Genomic DNA, 15,859 nt, shown 5'->3' on the forward strand with positions numbered 1-15,859 from the left:
AGCAGATCCGGCTCCTAGGTTGGGAGGGGCCACGGGGCTCCACCTGCTGCCCCGAGCACTGGCTCCCCACTCCCATTGGCCAATGGGAGCTGGGGGGGGGGGCGAGAGCAGCGCGCAAAGCTGCCTGCCGCGCCTCTGCCTAGGAGCCGGATCTGCTGGCCACTTCCGGGGCGCAGCGTGGTGCCAGGACAGGCAGGGAGCCTGCCTTGGACCCGCTGCACCGCTGACCGGGAGCTGTGCCAGGTAACCCTGCGCCCCAACCCCGGCCCCAGCCCCGGCCCAGTGAAAGTGAGTGAACCACCGAGGGAGGCGGAACGTCGTGACCAGGGGGCGGGGCCTGGGGAAGGGGCGTGAGGGGGCGGGGCCTGGGGAAGGGGCGGGGCCTGGGGAAGGGGCGTGAGGGGGCGGGGCCTGGGGAAGGGGCGGGGCTGGGATGTTTGGGTCTGTGCTGTGAATGGCAACCCTGGGGGGCGGGTAAGCCGGGGCGGGGCTGCGCCACGAAAGGCAATGGGGCGCGGGGAGGGTATTTGAGGGGCTCGGGCGCTGCGGGCTCCTCCTGCCCCGGCCCCGCCCCGCGCCGCGCACCGCCGGGCTGCGGCTGAGCCTCCGCAGCGCGAAGATGGCGACGCGGGCGGGCGGGAGCCCGGCGCTGCGGCGGCTGCTGCGGGGACCCTGCCTGGCCCTGAGCCGAGCCCGGTGAGCCCCGTGCCCCCGGCTCCGGCCTCGCCCCCATCGCCTCCGGCCCCCGGCGCCCCCATCGCCTCCGGCCCCCGGCGCCCCCATCGCCTCCGGCCCCCGGCGCCCCCATCGCCTCCGGCCCCCGCGCCCCCATCGCCTCCGGCCCCCATCGTCTCCGGCCCTGGCGCCCTGACATGCCCGTCCCTGGCACCCCCATTGCCTCCGGCCCCCACGCCCCCATCGCCTCCGGCCCCCGCGCCCCGACGTGTCCGTCCCTGGCACCCCCATTGCCTCCGGCCCCCACGCCCCCATCCCCCATCGCCTCCGTCCCCCGTGCCCCGACATGTCCGTCCCCGGCGCCCCCATCGCCTCCGGCCCCCGCGCCCCGACGTGTCCGTCCCCGGCACCCCCGGCACCTCCGGTCCCGACGTGCCCGTCCCTGGCACCCCCATCGCCTCCGGCCCCCACGCCGCCAGCCCCCGCGCCCCGACATGTCCGTCCCAGCACCCCCATCGCCTCCGGCCCCCTTGGCTCCCATCGCCTCCGGCCCCCACGCCCCCATCACCTCCAGCCCCCGCGCCCAGACGTGTCCGTCCCCAGCACCCCCATCGCCTCCGGCCCCCTGGGCCCCCATCTCCTCTAGCCCCTGCGCCCCGATGTGCCCATCCCCCGCACCCCCATCGCCTCCGGCCCCCATCGCCTCCGGCCCCGACGTGTCCGGATCCCCATCGCCTCCAGCCCCCACGCCCCAACGTGCCCATCCCCCCGCTCCCCGATGTGCCCGTCACTGGCGCCCCCATCACCTCTGGCCCCCTTGCCTCAACGTGTCCGTCCCCTCTGCCTCAGACCACATTACCCCAGGCCCCGCCCCCAATGTGTCCATCCCCAGCGTCCCCATCGCCTCCGGCCCCTGCGCCCCGTCCTCCAGACCTCTTGCGCTGGGGGCACTGGGGATGGACACATTGGGGGTGGGGTGTGGGGTAATGGGGTGTGGGGCCCCTGTGCCCCGACGTGTCCGTCCCTGGCGCCCCCATCGCCTCCGGCCCCTGTGCTCCGATGTGTCCATCCCTGGTGCCCCCATCGCCTCCAGCCCCTGCCCCCCAACCTATCCATCCCCTGTGCCCCCATACTGCCATTACCCCAGGCCCCTGCCCCCCAATGTGTCCGTCCTTTCCATCCCTGCCCCTCATACCCCCATTGCTTCGGGCCCCTGTGCCACCCCTTCCAATGTCCCCCATCTGTGTCCCTTTCCATCCATCACTTCTCCCAAGGGCTTCTCCACACCTGGGACACCGGGCCCTCCCCATCATCCCCGCACCTGTCCCTTCATTAGCGCCACTGTGGGCCCTTTGTCACCTCTCCCCTGGCCTCTGTGTCATCATCTTCCCTCCCCATTCCCCACTCCTACCCTGGACCTCTGCACCCCCATTGTCTCTCCCCTTCATCACTGTGACCTTTTGCTCTTGGCTTGGGAGTGGCTTGGGAGCATTGTCCTCTGGTTACCTAAGGCACTTTAGTATCTGAGTTTGCAAAATCCCCACACTAAATTGGAGGATCGGAGGAAGCTGTTTGAATGGCTGGGGAAGGGCAGCCCCAAGCTCAGACTGAGCTCTGCATGCTTGAAAGGCCAACAATTAGCTGCAAGTGGCCCCTTCTCCAATGCCCAGGGTTGGGCCCAGAGGGTAGGGCATGCCACGCCATGTGCTCTTGTCCCAGGGTACTGTAGTCTTAGGAAAGAGAATGAATCAATTTCCATGAGTTTGATACAATTGAGGGGAGCGGGACAGATGGGGGCTCCTCTAGGAGCCGACTTGGAAACACAGGGGTCATTTACACTTAAACCAAGGGGCCTGATTCTGCCCTCCAAGTCTGGAGTAATTGCACTGAAATCAAAGGAGTAAGAGGAGAAAGGCCTGCAGCCCCTAAGCTGGGCATAACAGATCTGCAGCAGAATAGAGCCCCCAGATTAATGGTAAATGATCCTGCCCATCCAGATAGATTTCAAAGCCCTTTGCAACAATGATGTGGCAAGGGATTGATGGGCAGCTCAGCCCCTCGGTGCGGGGTCACTCCCGGCTGCTCTGGATTATTAGGACTCGGAGGGTGGAAGGATGGAGGAGGGGGCCAGGTGGAGGTTTGAAATGTTCAGGAAGCATCTGGGAGGTTTGTTTGAAGCCATGAGAAGGGTTATTTATCTTTATCTCTGATGTTAATGCATTACTAGAGATTGTAGCATTGGGGCAAAGGTCTCGCCAGGCACAAATTGTGCATCTCTGCCGATTTTCATGGGAGGGACAGACGGGGGGAGAGGGATCTGTGTCTGCATCAGTGCACCATGGCACCACTGCTCTGGCACCTCCAGGAGAGTTCCGGCCCTTATGGTTGTGAAGATAACTTTCCAAAGGTGTCCTGATGCAGCACTGTCTTCCTGAGTCTGCAGCCAGCCTGCAACGATAGCTCAGAGAGAGAGGTGCTTCCTGAGTCATTAGCACTGAAGCCCAATAGCACTATAAATGTCGCTCTCACTCCCACACTGTTGATTTGTTTCACCAATGATGAATTGCTGGGATTAGGGGCAGACTTTGAGAGGAGTACCCATATCCCACTTGCGTGCACCTTTCACCCCCTTGTGAGTTCAGCCCTGGAGACAGCCTCTTACTTTGCCTGTGCAGGTGAAGAGTTCGGAAAGGCCACCGTGCAGTTGCTTGTTAGACCAGGTCTTGGACCAAAGGTGGCGCACCCTGTGTCGGAGGGGCTTGAACAGGAGGCAGCCTGATAAGTGTCTCTGGCACAGGGCTCTCTATGCTGTACCACATGGAAGCAGTGCTCGTTTCCCTGAAGAGCCACAGATTAGACAGGCGCGCAGACCTTGCCTGCAGGGCCTCTGCTGCCAGACTCCGAAAGGGAGCTGCAGCAGCCAAGCCCACGTACGCTAGTGCTTCGCATTCTCCTCGGCTGGGATGCCGCCCTTCCTGTTGGCACTGGGGAGTGGAGTTTTGAAACCCTGTGGTTATTTTTTAATCCTAGTTCTTTGCTATTAGGACCTCAATTGTTAATTACCAAGGGTTCCTTGAAGAAATGTTACTTCCTGTGTTTTACGTGTAAGTATTTTTGAGCCTGTGGCAATCGATGTCTGTCTATTTTTGGTTGAGAAAATGCGCTTGTCCTCCTATCTAAGCAAGTGGACCCAATTAAAGCAGCAAACAGCCTCAGTGTCAGGTAGCGGATTCGGCACATTCCCCGCGAAAAGAGCCTTGGACCCTACCCGCCTGTGGCAAAACCCTGCGTCAACAAATAGGCCAGCGTGCTCTGGAGGTGCTGCGCGAGCCAGCCTGATCCAGTGCGGGTGGGGGATTTGAATTCCTGAATGCCGGGGGGAGGGCAGTTTGGAGGAGGGATACGTGTTGCTCGCTGCCAGTGCCCTGCGCTCTGATCCCCTGAGGATTTCGGTGTTCTCAGAGGGCTGGTTCCTTACACAGGTAACAAGACTAGTTCAGTTAGATGGCTGTGTTATGGGTTTTCTTCCTCATCTGGCCTTGTTCAGTTACCTGCTCCTGGCTACTGGGACAATGCTTCTGGCAGGGTGTAGGTCGGTCCTCCAGGGCATCTATCGGGGCAGTGACTTTAGACCGCGAGGGAACCCAGCAGTGCATGGCAGATGCCTTTTATTGCTGTTGACAGCCTGTGGGTGCCAGAGAGAGAGGGCCTGACTGCAGCCCTGTATTCACTCCCTTCTACACCTCGGCCCATCTCGGCCATTGCTGACCTCTGCGCCTTCTTCCAGGGGATACTCCAGGGACAACGAGGGCAGCTGGTTCCGCTCACTCTTTGTCCACAAAGTGGATCCCCGAACAGACGCTCATTCCACACTCTTGTCGAAGAAAGAAACCAGCAACCTGTACAAGATCCAGTGTGAGCTGCCCCTCTCCTTATCCCTCCCTTGGCTCCTCTCCTGAGTTCCTTTCCAGGCCACTGCAATCTGCACACCAGTGTCGGGGGGGTGGCCTGTGTTCAGGGATAGCCTTGTCATTTGTGGGGCTCCTGTCTGCTGGCGGTGGGCCTTGAGACCCCCACAGGCCAATCCCGTTGGGGGAGTGCCTCCATTGCCACGCCTCCCCCTGCCCCCGGTTGCAGGAGAGATGGGCCATGCAGTGAGCTGCAGCATAGCAGGGCCCCAAGCAGATATTTGCCTTGTGTGTGTTTAACGCTGGCCCCGTGGGGGGGGGGTGTTAGCGGGGGGTGTGGAGGGCTCCTCTGCCCTCTTAGCTGGGGGCGATGTGGGAGGGGATCTGGCTGGCAAATCACCCAGCTGGCCCAGGAGGTAAATAAACCTTCTCGGGGATACGGCGTCTGTACGCACACACAGGTTCTGCTCGTGCATCACACTGCCCTGCATGCCCCTGCTGTCCAGTCCTGCCCATCTCCCCCAATGCACCTTAGTCCTGCCCTGCAGCACCCCCTGCTGTTCACTTCCTGGTCGTCTTGAAGCTGAGACTGGCAGTCGTGCCAAGTCAGAGGCTGGTTCCTGGTCTCCAGGGCCTGACCCCGCTGTGCGTTAGAACCAGGGTTATGCAGAGAATCATGGGGGCGGTGGGCATATGAAAGCAGTGTACTGCTCGGAGGGTGAGAGCTGCATGGAGGCCAGACACCCGCATATCGCTTTGCCCAGCCCAGAAAGATGGCTGGCTGCTCTTAGCCCTGCCCTTGTGTTCCTTGGGGCTTGGGGCTGAATTTCTGCCCTGCTGACGTGACTTTTCTGTCTGTTTCCCTGCTGCAGTTCACAATGTGAAGCCCGAATGCCTGGACGCTTACAACAGCCTGACGTGAGTGTATCTTCCCCACACACACACCTGTGCAATAGGTTCTAGCGGGGTTGACTGATGGAGCTGTTCCTTGTACGGGCCCCTGGGTAGGGAGGGGAAGGGCCTTGTGGATAAGGCACAGGACTGGGAGTCAGGACTCCTGGGTTCTGTGTGACCTTAGGCAAATCACTTCCCCTTTTGTGCCTCAGTTTCCCTGTCTGTAAAATAGGGGAGGGGATTCTGACTCACCCCTCGCTCGGCTGTGGGGTCTCATTCCTGTGTGTTTCCAAAGTGCTTTGAGACCCTCAGCAGGCGGATGTGAGAGCCCCAGCTCTGCCTCTCAGCTTCCTTCTGCAGCTCCATGTTCATTCCCCAGTCCCTGCTCCTGCTCCTCTTTCTATCCCATCTTCCTTCCCTGTCACGTGAACCCCAAGTTCACGGACTCTGAATTGTCCCTAGCCTCTGTTTGCCAGAAGCTGGGAATGGGCGACAGGGGACGGATCACTTGATGATTCCCTGTCCTGTTCATTCCCTCTGGGGCACCTGGCATTGGCCACTGTCGGTGGACAGGATACTGGCCTGGATGGACCTTTGGTCTGACCCAGTCTGGCCGTTCGTATGTTCTATGGGGCCAGTGGATCCCTTGTCCCTCTCGCTGTCTCCAGGGCCTTGGCTTCAGGGTTGCCAAAGGAAGCAGGAGTGTGTCAGCTTGAGTTGACTCACTGTGTTGCACGTGGTGCGGCTCATCCCTAGCAACCAGCGCTTTGCTCCAGTTCATGCCTAAGACATTCCCGGCTGGGTTGGAGGGGCGAGTAGGGGGGCCATGGGTGGAGACTGGCCCGTTACCTCCGTAAGGGGGGAGTGTTTGGTCACTTCCAGAGCCCTGTGTTCTCTCACCCTGACCCCAGGCCCCAGCACACTCTGAAGTCTGCCTTGGAGTGGCAGCTGGTGCAACCCCCCATTAGCTGGACAGGTGAGGAGAAATACCACCCCTCCCTCTGCCAGCTTCAGGTCTCTGCCTCTTGCTTCCCCATCTGCCCAGTCCCTCGTAGCCTGGGCAGTGGGAGGAAGGACCTTAAATGCAGTTCTTCTGCAGGGCAGTCCGAGCCACCCATGGGCATTGCCCCTCTGACCCTTCTGCATCCTCTGCAGGGAGGAGGTGCTGCCCAATCTGCACTCGGACACCGATTACCCGTGTGACCTGGTTGGGAACTGGAACACGTGGTACGGAGAACAGGACCAGGCAGGTGAGCAGGCAGCCGCCGGACAGGACTTGTGGGCTCAGGAGGGGGCATTGCCCACGGTTTTGGTGCCCCAAGGTGCAGCCAGCTCGGGAGGCACGTTCCCTGTCCTACCAAGAGCTGGGCACCTTGACTTGGGGCGTGCGATGGAGACCTGAACTGTGTGTAGCTAAATACGTTGAAAATCCCCTCTCAGGTTTTAGAAATTAATCTCTTCTTCACAGCATGGGAGTTTGATATTCCCGGAATAAACGTGTTGCCGCGAGCCACGTATGTTACAAGGACTTTGCATATGGCTCTGCCAATGCACCCCAGCCCCACGCATAGCTCCCCCTGTTATTCCAGGTCTGTTTTGCACACAGCTCTTCCAACGCACCTCAGTCCTGACCTGCACCACTCCCTGCCCCTCCAGTCTCAGTTCTCTTTGCCCTAGCTCTGCTGATCAGAATCCCCCCTGCTCTTTTACTGCCAGGCTTTATCTTGAGCAGACGCTGTCAGCATGTCAAATCATATGGGTGGTTTTCTGATGTGGGCAAACTCGGCTTTTGGTCCAGCTGACTCATTGTCACTTGGGTCTTGAACCTAGGTCTCTGGCTGTAAAGAAGGAGAAGCTAACCCAGCACCCCTTCTCCACAGCTCCCATCAGCCTCTCCTGTGCTTAGGGTTGATAGCACAGATGAAATCAGAAGCAACAAAGTAAAGTCATGCAGAAAATCCTCCTTGCCCAGCGTGCGGTATGCCAAGGAGGGTGAAATTGGTGGTGAAGGTCAGGGCTGCAGCATTGCTCCAGACTAGCCCAGAAAGGAGGCCTAGCTTTGGAGAGATGGCCGTGGGTCGTAGTGTGTATGTTCTGACTTCCTCCGATCCTGCTGGGCAGGTCGCCTAGCAGCTCTGACCTTGGCTGAGAGACAGGGTGGAATTTGCAAGTCAGGTGGGATTAGCCCTGGCGCATGAGGCAGCTTGGGTGGAGTGCCTGGGTCCCTGGAAAGCCGCTGACCACTCGTGTTCACCTCACAAGGACTCCCAGCCAGGCCTGACTCTCTCGTTGCAGTGCACTTGTGGCGTTTCTCCGGCGGGTACCCGGCACTCATGGACTGTATGAACAAATTGAAACAGAACAAGGTACTGCACGCTTCACCGCAACTCATCCTAACCGTAATTCCGCCTCAGCTCTGCCATGTGACCCCCCACGGTGCTGCTTATGCACTCGCTCCCTGCCCAGGGACTGCAATCTCCCTGCCATGGGCACCATGTCACTTCCCCAGCTGGCAGCCCCCTGCCTCCCCTTCTTCCCCCTGCAGGTGCTCCAGGCAATGCTCCTTCCCACCCATGATGCACTAAGGCCCGGATTTGCACTCCGAGCCCCTGGGCACAGTGGAACCCTAGTGCGCCATTGCTGGGATTCATGCTCCCAGCCCCTGGGGGCAGCGGCTTCCCTCAGCTGTTGTTCTTTGCAGGAGTACCTGGAGTTCCGCAAGGAGAGGAGTAAAATGCTGCTGTCTCGCAGGAACCAGTTACTCCTGGAATTCAGTTTCTGGAATGAGCCTTTGCCCCGGGTCGGGCCCAACATCTACGAGCTGAGAACGTACAAGCTAAAGGTGAATCACTCCTTCCTGAGCCACGTGTGGGAGCAGTGCCCAGGGCTGCTTGGGGCTGCTAACCCTGCAGCTGGGCTGAGGACAATAGAGCAATGAAGCAGCACTGCCTTTAGACCTGTACACAGGCAGGTACCCGGAGCAGGCCTTGTTACCCAGGGGTAGCTGAACCCCAAACCCTGGTGACTCATCTTTGTCTTCCAGACAGTGTCAGGAACTAAATCAGTGGGGGACACAGCTCTTCCATCTGACAAATGACTGGTACAAACAGGAGCGTTTTCACTCAAAGCTCCTTCTTTATTGAGTCTCCAGCACCCCCACATATGCAACAGCAATAGTCTAGAGCACTGGGTGAGCATCTAGGTGGGCCCACCTGGCGCAGACCATTTGATCTGCTCTCCTGGTCTGGCAGTGGCCTATGCCTGATGTTCTGGGGGAATGAGCACCTCTGTTACTGCAGCTCGTCAGCTCTGCCCTGCTGTACAGGGTGGGTGAGGGTGTGGGATTCCTTTCTGGCCCAGGTGGGCAAGCAGAGCTTGAGAAAGACCTTGATCCCCAGTTTACAGAGGATAAAAGCAATCGTGACATGGTTTTAATTCCTTCTCTTTGTTTCCAGCCAGGGACCATGATCGAGTGGGGGAATAACTGGTAAGCATCGAATCTTCAAGCCTCTTTGTATTCCTGAAGAGCAATCCCAGTGCTGTGCAGAGTGGGAACAAAGCCCAGATCTGCAGGGGTCTCTGGCTGGACAGGGACCCATAAATGATCTGGAAAAAGGGGTAAATAGTGAGGTGGCAAAATTTGCAGATGATACAAAACTACTCAACGTAGCTAAGTCCCAGGCAGACTGCGAAGAGCTACAAAAGGATCTCACAAAACTGGGTGACTGGGCAACAAAATGGCAGATGAAATTCAATGTTGATAAATGCAAAGTAATGCACATTGGAAAACATAATCCCAACTATACATATACAATGATGGGGTCTAAATTAGCTGTTATCACGCAGGAAAGAGATCTTGGAGTCATTGTGGGGAGTTCTCTGAAATCATCCACACAATGTGCAGCGGCAGTCAAAAAAGCCAACAGAATGTTGGGCATCATTAAGGGATCGATAATAAGACAGAAAATAGCATATTGCCCCTATGTAAATCCATGGTATGCCCACACCTTGAATACCATGTGCAGGTCTGGTCACCCCAACTCAAAAAAGATATATTGGAATTGGAAAAGGTACAGAAAAGGGCAACAAAAATGATAAGGGGTATGGAACGGCTTCCGTATGAGGAGAGATTAATAAGGCTGGGACTTTTCAGCCTGGAAAAGAGACAACTAAGGAGGGATATGATTGAGGTCTATAAAATCATGGCTGGTGTAGAGAAAATAAATAAGGAAGTCATATTTACTCCTTCTCATAACACAAGAATTAGGGGTCACCAAATGAAATGAATAGGCAGCAGGTTTAAAACAAACACAGGGAAGTATTTTTTCACACAATGCACAGTCAACTTCTGGAACTCTTTGCCTGAGGATGTTGTAAAGGCCAAGACTATAACAGGGTTCAAAAAAGAACTAGATAAATTCATGGAGGATAGGTCCAGGATGGGCAGGGATGGTGTCCCTAGCCTCTGTTTGCCAGAAGCTGGGAATAAGCAACAGGGGATGGGTCACTTGATGGTGACCTGCTCTGTTCATTCCCTCTGGGGCATGTGGCATTGGCCAGTGTTGGAAGACAGGATACTGGGCTAGATGAACCTTTGGTCTGGCCCAGTCTGGCCGTTCTTATGTAGTGCCAGTCCATCCAGCTTTAACTGAAATCTAACCTCCCTGGAACTGCCTCTTGAATGCCATGAGCCCCATAAGCGAGGCCCAAAGCAGAGCAGTGAGCACCTTGTATCACCCTAGGCTGAAAGAGACAACGTTAAACACTTGTGTTGAGAATGTAAGCAGTGGGATGCTGGAAGTTAGAGCACTAGGGTCAGAGTCAGAAGACCCAAGTTCTAGTCCTGATGATGCTGTATGTTGTTTGTTATTTGTAATGTGGTAAAACCCAAAGGCAGCTCCAAACAGGGAGCAGGACCCCATTGTTCTCGGCACTGTACATGTGGGTACTAAAGCGTCCCTTCCCCAAGAAGTCACCAGTCTGGCATGTGATCAGAGCCACATTAGTGACTCGCTCAAGGTCACACGATAAGCTGCTGAGTGATCTTGGACAAGACAATTCATCTCTCCAGCTTCAGTTTCCCCCGCTGGGAGCCTTACCCACTTTGTATATGTGCGCTGAGGTCACTGAAGGAAATTCCCTCAATAAACGCCCAGTGCATTCTTCTTTCTTTCCCCTGCACCAAGCTTTCCTTTCACCTCTTTGCTTGATGCTGGCTGCTGCTCCAGCTGAGGCAGTGGCCTTCCACGGGTACCATCCGCTCACTGTTCTGTGGCAAATAACACAGACCACTGTACTGAAGATCAGTATAATCGAAAGCCCGGTCCCGCTAGACTCCTGAGTGACTCCACTGACTTCCAGATTGCCTAATGGTTAAAGTACTGGGACTCGAGAGAGCTGGGTCCATTTCCTGCCTCTGTCACAGACTCTCAGCACAACCGTGGGCCAGACATGTAACATCTGTGGGCCTCAGTTTCCCCATCTGTAATGTGGAGACAATGCTTCCTCCCTACCTCGGATGGGTATTCGGAAAAGACCCTTTCTGGGGCAGGAAGTGTTTCTTACTGTGTGTTCATACAGTGCCTAGCCCAACGGAGGTCTGGATCTCAGCTGGAAATTCTAGCAGCCACTGTAATGTAGATACAAAGAACTTAGCAGGCACCCTGCCCCTGTGGTGACAGTCCCAGTGTGGGTAGCTGACACAAGGGAAGGCTGCAGGATTGGGCCTATAGTGGGAGGTGAGTATCTGTATTGTACGGTCTGAACTATTGTTGGATGCAGAAATGGACAGTAGTAGTGTATAAAGGGGGTCTGCATTGGGCAAAAGCAGTCTGATCTTTTCATGCCAGCATTGGCCAGGTCTTAGTTACATGTATCCAAAATAAGATACACGCATCTCTTTGACTAATATCAAGGTGGGGGCTGCTATTGAATCAAAGTTATGGCATGTGTAAGACTCTAGCTAGGTGCTTAGATTGTCCTTGTCATCCCTGTAGCATCTGAGCACTGTCCAATCGGTAACAGATTTCATCCCCTCCACCCCCACCCCTCTTGCAAGGTATGGACGTGTTAGCCCCATCAGACAGGATCTGAGGTGCAGGCTAGATGGTGTGACTTGCCCTAAGTCTACGATGGAGCCAGGAATTGAACTCAGGTCTGCTGAGACCTAGGCCAGGCAAGTCCCTGAGCCATTAGACCGTCCTTCCACCTTTAAGTGGCTAACCATCGAATCTCAGTTGGATTTTCATTCTGCTTTCTTTGCTCTGTTTTCTCTCTCTCTTGCTGTTAATTTCTTCCTCTTAGCTGGAGGAGCCAGGTAGAATCCTGACCTGTTCTGACTGTACGTATAACATGCTATGTGTGTGAGAACGGTGCCCTTTAGTGCCCAGCTATGGTGACAAGAACAGCCTGCTACTTCTTCCCTGGTGGTGATGTTTCTCCTGTAGCTCTGAGGGTCGAGGCCTGTGCATCTTGTGCTGAAGTCTCCTAGTTCAAGCCCTGCTGCTGACCTTGGCAATGTGCACGTGACCACTTCTTGTTGCACATGGGTGACAGATACATTTAGCTAGCCAGTAGTCTGGGGTCATTAAAGGAGACTTGCATAGCAGGAGGTTGGATAATTAGGATTTGACGGAAATTTTAAAACACCTCTTGCAATGCTGGTTGCGTCCCAGAGCAATGCCACCTGATTGCTTCTCTCCTCCTATGTCTTTGCTAGGGCTCGGGCCATTAAATACCGTCAGAAAAACCAGGAAGCGGTGGGCGGGTTCTTCTCCCAGATTGGAGAACTCTACGTGGTTCATCACCTCTGGGGTAGGTGGCTTTCCTTTTCCTTTTGAGTATTTATTAGCCATTATCTGGCCTGAACTTCAGCTGGTGGGTAACTTTGCTCTACCAGCACTGCAGCACAAGGGTCCCACCTTTGTGAGGATGCATCCTAGAGCATAAAACTCCCATGGGCCCTCCCTCGCCACTTAATCAACTTCAGACCCTGGCCGTTCCAAAAGGGAGATTTAGTTTGATTTGCTGGCCCTAAATTTGTTCCCTTATTCCCTCCCCTGATGCCCTCCTAACACATACACACCATCTCCCCTTTACCTTCATGCCTCTGTTTTTACCCTCTTGGCTGCTTTTAGAGGCTGGTCCTTATCGCAGTGCTGAAAGCGTTGTAAGATGGTTTATTATCACCAAGTGCCTTTAAAGAAGCTCCTGCCCCATCAATTACATTTTGTATCTCCTGACTTGTACATAGCAATGAGAGCTGAGCAGGGATTCCATTTCAGGGCGGGGTCTGAGATTTCAAAATTTGGTTTGATTCCAGTTCGAAACACCTCCCAGTTATTGCTCAGTTCTGATACTGCATTGCCATAGCATGTAGGAGCACTGGTCATGGAGCAGGAATCCATTGCGCTAGGCACTGTACAAACGCAGAACAAAAAGACACATTCTCCACACAGTTGTATTCCCGATCTCCACACCGCTCTGGGGCAGCTCTGGTGGGCTGATGGGGAGCCAGGGACCTGACAGCCCTGCCAACCCTGGTTAGTGAGGAACTGGGAGTCTGAACTCTCTGGGTATGTCTATGTTGCAATTAACACACACACCTCTCCGGCTGGCTTGTGTCAGCTGACTTGCGGGGCTGCAAACACTGCAGTGTAGACATTCAGGCTTGGACTAGAGCCCAGGCTCTGAGATCCTTGTCCCGGGCTCCTTCTTGAGCCTGAAAGTCGACACCGCCATTTTACAGCCGCGTAGCCCAGGTCAGCGGACACAGGCCACTCAGGGGTGGTTAATTGCAGTGTAGACCTACCTATCCCTAGGCTCTGGGCTCTCTATCAGTCCTCCAGGCTGGCAGGAAAACAGCCAGGTTTGCAATGGCAGGCAGGGTTCCATCAGGTTCTTGCTGGTTTCTGGTGGAATTCCACCAAAATCAACACAGTCCCGCAAAACATAAATTCCAAGGAAAAAATGTTTAATCCAAAATTTTCCTACTAGGTCTAGTTACCCGTGCTGCTTGGCAACCACAGCCCAATTGACTAGGGCAGACACATGTGATTTTTAAAATAGGAACATTGTACATTTCCTTTGTACCTTTCATCTGGAAGGATCCCTGTGTGTTTTGCAAACTGCTTCCAAAGGGAGGGCCAACAAAATGCAGCCAACTCTGGGGTGGAACACGGTAGCTTGGTTTAACAACGCTCAGCAGCATACACAATACTTTAGGACAAGGACTGAAAATAACTCTTTATCTAGTTGAAAGTGCAGGGAGGTAGAGTGGTGTTACTCGCACTGAAATCTGATGGAAAGACACTGGGGAGAATCCCTAGCTCCTGCAAAAAGCAATCAGCTGAGATGGCGACGAACCACTTCTGAGCAGCTAACAAAGTGTATGTGGCCAGCCTTGCCACTGCTGCATCGCTTCTCCAGTGGAAGATCACCCATGTGCAATGAGTTTGGTGGGTCTCAGCCCAATTCGAAGTGGACAGTTATCCTCATCACAAAACCCACCATTAACATTGGCATCCTTGGTAGGATTGAATTGCTCCTGGAGAGTGACCCTTCCACTGCATTCATGTACACAATCCTCCTATCAAAGAACTCCACCCCCCCACAACCCCCCCCGCATTAAAGCACACCATGGAGACACACCAAGACTTAGGCTGTCCCGCCCCGCACAGCAATGCTCCCTTTTGCCTGGAATTCTTGCTAAGCTGCTGGTGGCAGCGAACACTGGAGAACTCAGCAAATGTGGGGGTGCACACCTGGCGTTTTCTTCTTTCAGCCTACAAGGACCTACAGTCCCGAGAGGAGACAAGGAACGCTGCCTGGAGGAAGCGAGGCTGGGATGAGAATGTGTACTACACAGGTGAGTGCTTCTCCGGAGGGGCTGCTGCTGTGAGCTCTAATCCTCATGTTCCAGGGCCGAAGCCAGTTGTCAGCTGTGGTCAGGAAGAAAAGCCCCCGCTGATATAGTGTTGCCCAGTGACATGTATTGTGGGGATTATACGCTTTCCTATGAAATCGTATTGGCTGCTCACAGCCGGAAAGAGGACACTGGAGCAGCTGGACTGTCTGTTCTGTTGTGGCACACCCTATCTCCTCTCCAGCCAGCACTCCACCTGTACACTCCTTTTCAGTTCCGCCTCCTGGGAGGGGCTGGAACCAGTGTAAACGAGAACTCTCCTGGAATCAGTGTGTTGCAATGCCTCCTGCTGGTAGAGTGGAGTAGCTGTGAGCTCCTCAGGGGCCAAAGTTGGAGCGGTGTGTACAGCCCCCTCTGCCCAGGGCTCCCATGCTCAGTGGTGATTGTTCCTTTTGATTTGCAGTCCCCCTGGTTCGGAACATGGAGTCTCGGATCATGATCCCACTGAAGATCTCCCCCCTCCAGTGACCCCGCCAGCACAGGACTCGGCGAACAGACAGGAGTGAGACTCACTGGGGTGTCTCTGCAGTTCCCACAAAGGAATCTGTCCCTCTTTCTGTCTCTCTCAGTTCGAGGCCATGCTCTTAGCCCAGGTGCTTCCCTATTCCCAGGCTGCTCGGCTCTGTCGGGAGCACCGGTGGGACATGGATGAAGTTGGCTGAACCAGCACAAGGCTGTGCATGGTTTCCTATCTGTGGGTCCCCAGCTCTGTATGAATGGGCCATGGAGACGGAACTCCCCTTTGCCCTAACGCTGTTCTGGGGAGACATGACTATAGAGCGCAGCATAGCTGAGCCGTGCCCCTGTGGTGAGCAGAGTACAGACACTGAGCTAGCTAAACCAATGCGCGCTGCTCTCTGGGTCCCGAGGCAATGTTCAGACATCTAAAGTTTTAAGCCCCACTCCCCTGCAAGCCATTCCTCCCACCACTCGGGGAGGGACTGCTGCTGGTCTCCTTCCCAGCACGCCACTGGGAGGGACCCTTCATCGTGCCTGGTTGTGTCTGTTACCATGACTGTCAGCACATGGCTAGCCTGGTGTAGGGAGAACTCCACCCCTCCTTCCTCGCCCAGGTTGGAATTCCAGTTCCTGGCTGTGGTGTCCTGTTCCCAGCGAATCTGGGCGCTATCCTTGGGAACAGGAAGTCCTCCAGCCTGCTGATGGAACCAGGGTGAACCGCCCCACATCTGCTGAGCCAGGGCCCTCCTTTGGAGGGAGGTGTATGCTGGAATGTGGCTGTGGAGCCCAGCATGTCCTTTCCATTCACCCTTTCACATAATGGCACCCAGATCCAATTAACTGACCTTACAAGTCCAAAGGCTTTTATCTAGCAGCTTTCAGAGTAACAGCCGTGTTAGTCTGTATTCGCAAAAAGAAAAGGAGGACTTGCGGCACCTTAGAGACTAACCAATTTATTTGAGCATGAGCTTTCGTGAGCTACAGCTCACTTCATCGGATG

At 55.5% G+C, this 15,859-nt stretch overlaps 1 protein-coding gene across 3 annotated transcripts; it reads left to right on the forward strand.

Annotated features, from left to right (window-relative positions):
- Positions 1-430: 430 nt before the first annotated feature.
- On the forward strand, positions 431-15,859 carry NIPSNAP1 (nipsnap homolog 1). Of its 3 annotated transcripts, none has more exons than XM_084649257.1 (10): positions 431-474; positions 4,463-4,590; positions 5,456-5,501; positions 6,633-6,727; positions 7,773-7,843; positions 8,179-8,319; positions 8,933-8,964; positions 12,196-12,290; positions 14,260-14,343; positions 14,804-15,859. In XM_084649257.1, exons 1-10 carry the CDS (start codon positions 455-457, stop codon positions 14,866-14,868), a joined length of 777 nt encoding a protein of 258 aa, XP_084505383.1. In that variant the 5' UTR covers positions 431-454; the 3' UTR covers positions 14,869-15,859. The 3 variants fall into 3 exon arrangements, with proteins under 3 accessions (XP_084505383.1, XP_084505381.1, XP_084505382.1); XM_084649255.1 differs by lacking the exon at positions 431-474 and adding an exon at positions 542-696; XM_084649256.1 differs by lacking the exon at positions 431-474 and adding an exon at positions 3,725-3,779.

Source organism: Lepidochelys olivacea (assembly GCF_965140295.1).
Source record: "Lepidochelys olivacea isolate rLepOli2 genome assembly, chromosome: 15".
NCBI classification, from domain to species: domain Eukaryota; kingdom Metazoa; phylum Chordata; order Testudines; family Cheloniidae; genus Lepidochelys; species Lepidochelys olivacea.

Excerpts from the sequence above, each read along its gene's own strand:
- NIPSNAP1 (XM_084649255.1), top strand. The coding sequence starts at position 620 with ATGGCGACGCGGGCGGGCGGGAGCCCGGCGCTGCGGCGGCTGCTGCGG. Across the intron at positions 5,502-6,632 it reads GACGCTTACAACAGCCTGAC|GGAGGAGGTGCTGCCCAATC; the intron begins GTGAGTGTATCT and ends CATCCTCTGCAG. Across the intron at positions 12,291-14,259 it reads CGTGGTTCATCACCTCTGGG|CCTACAAGGACCTACAGTCC; the intron begins GTAGGTGGCTTT and ends TTCTTCTTTCAG.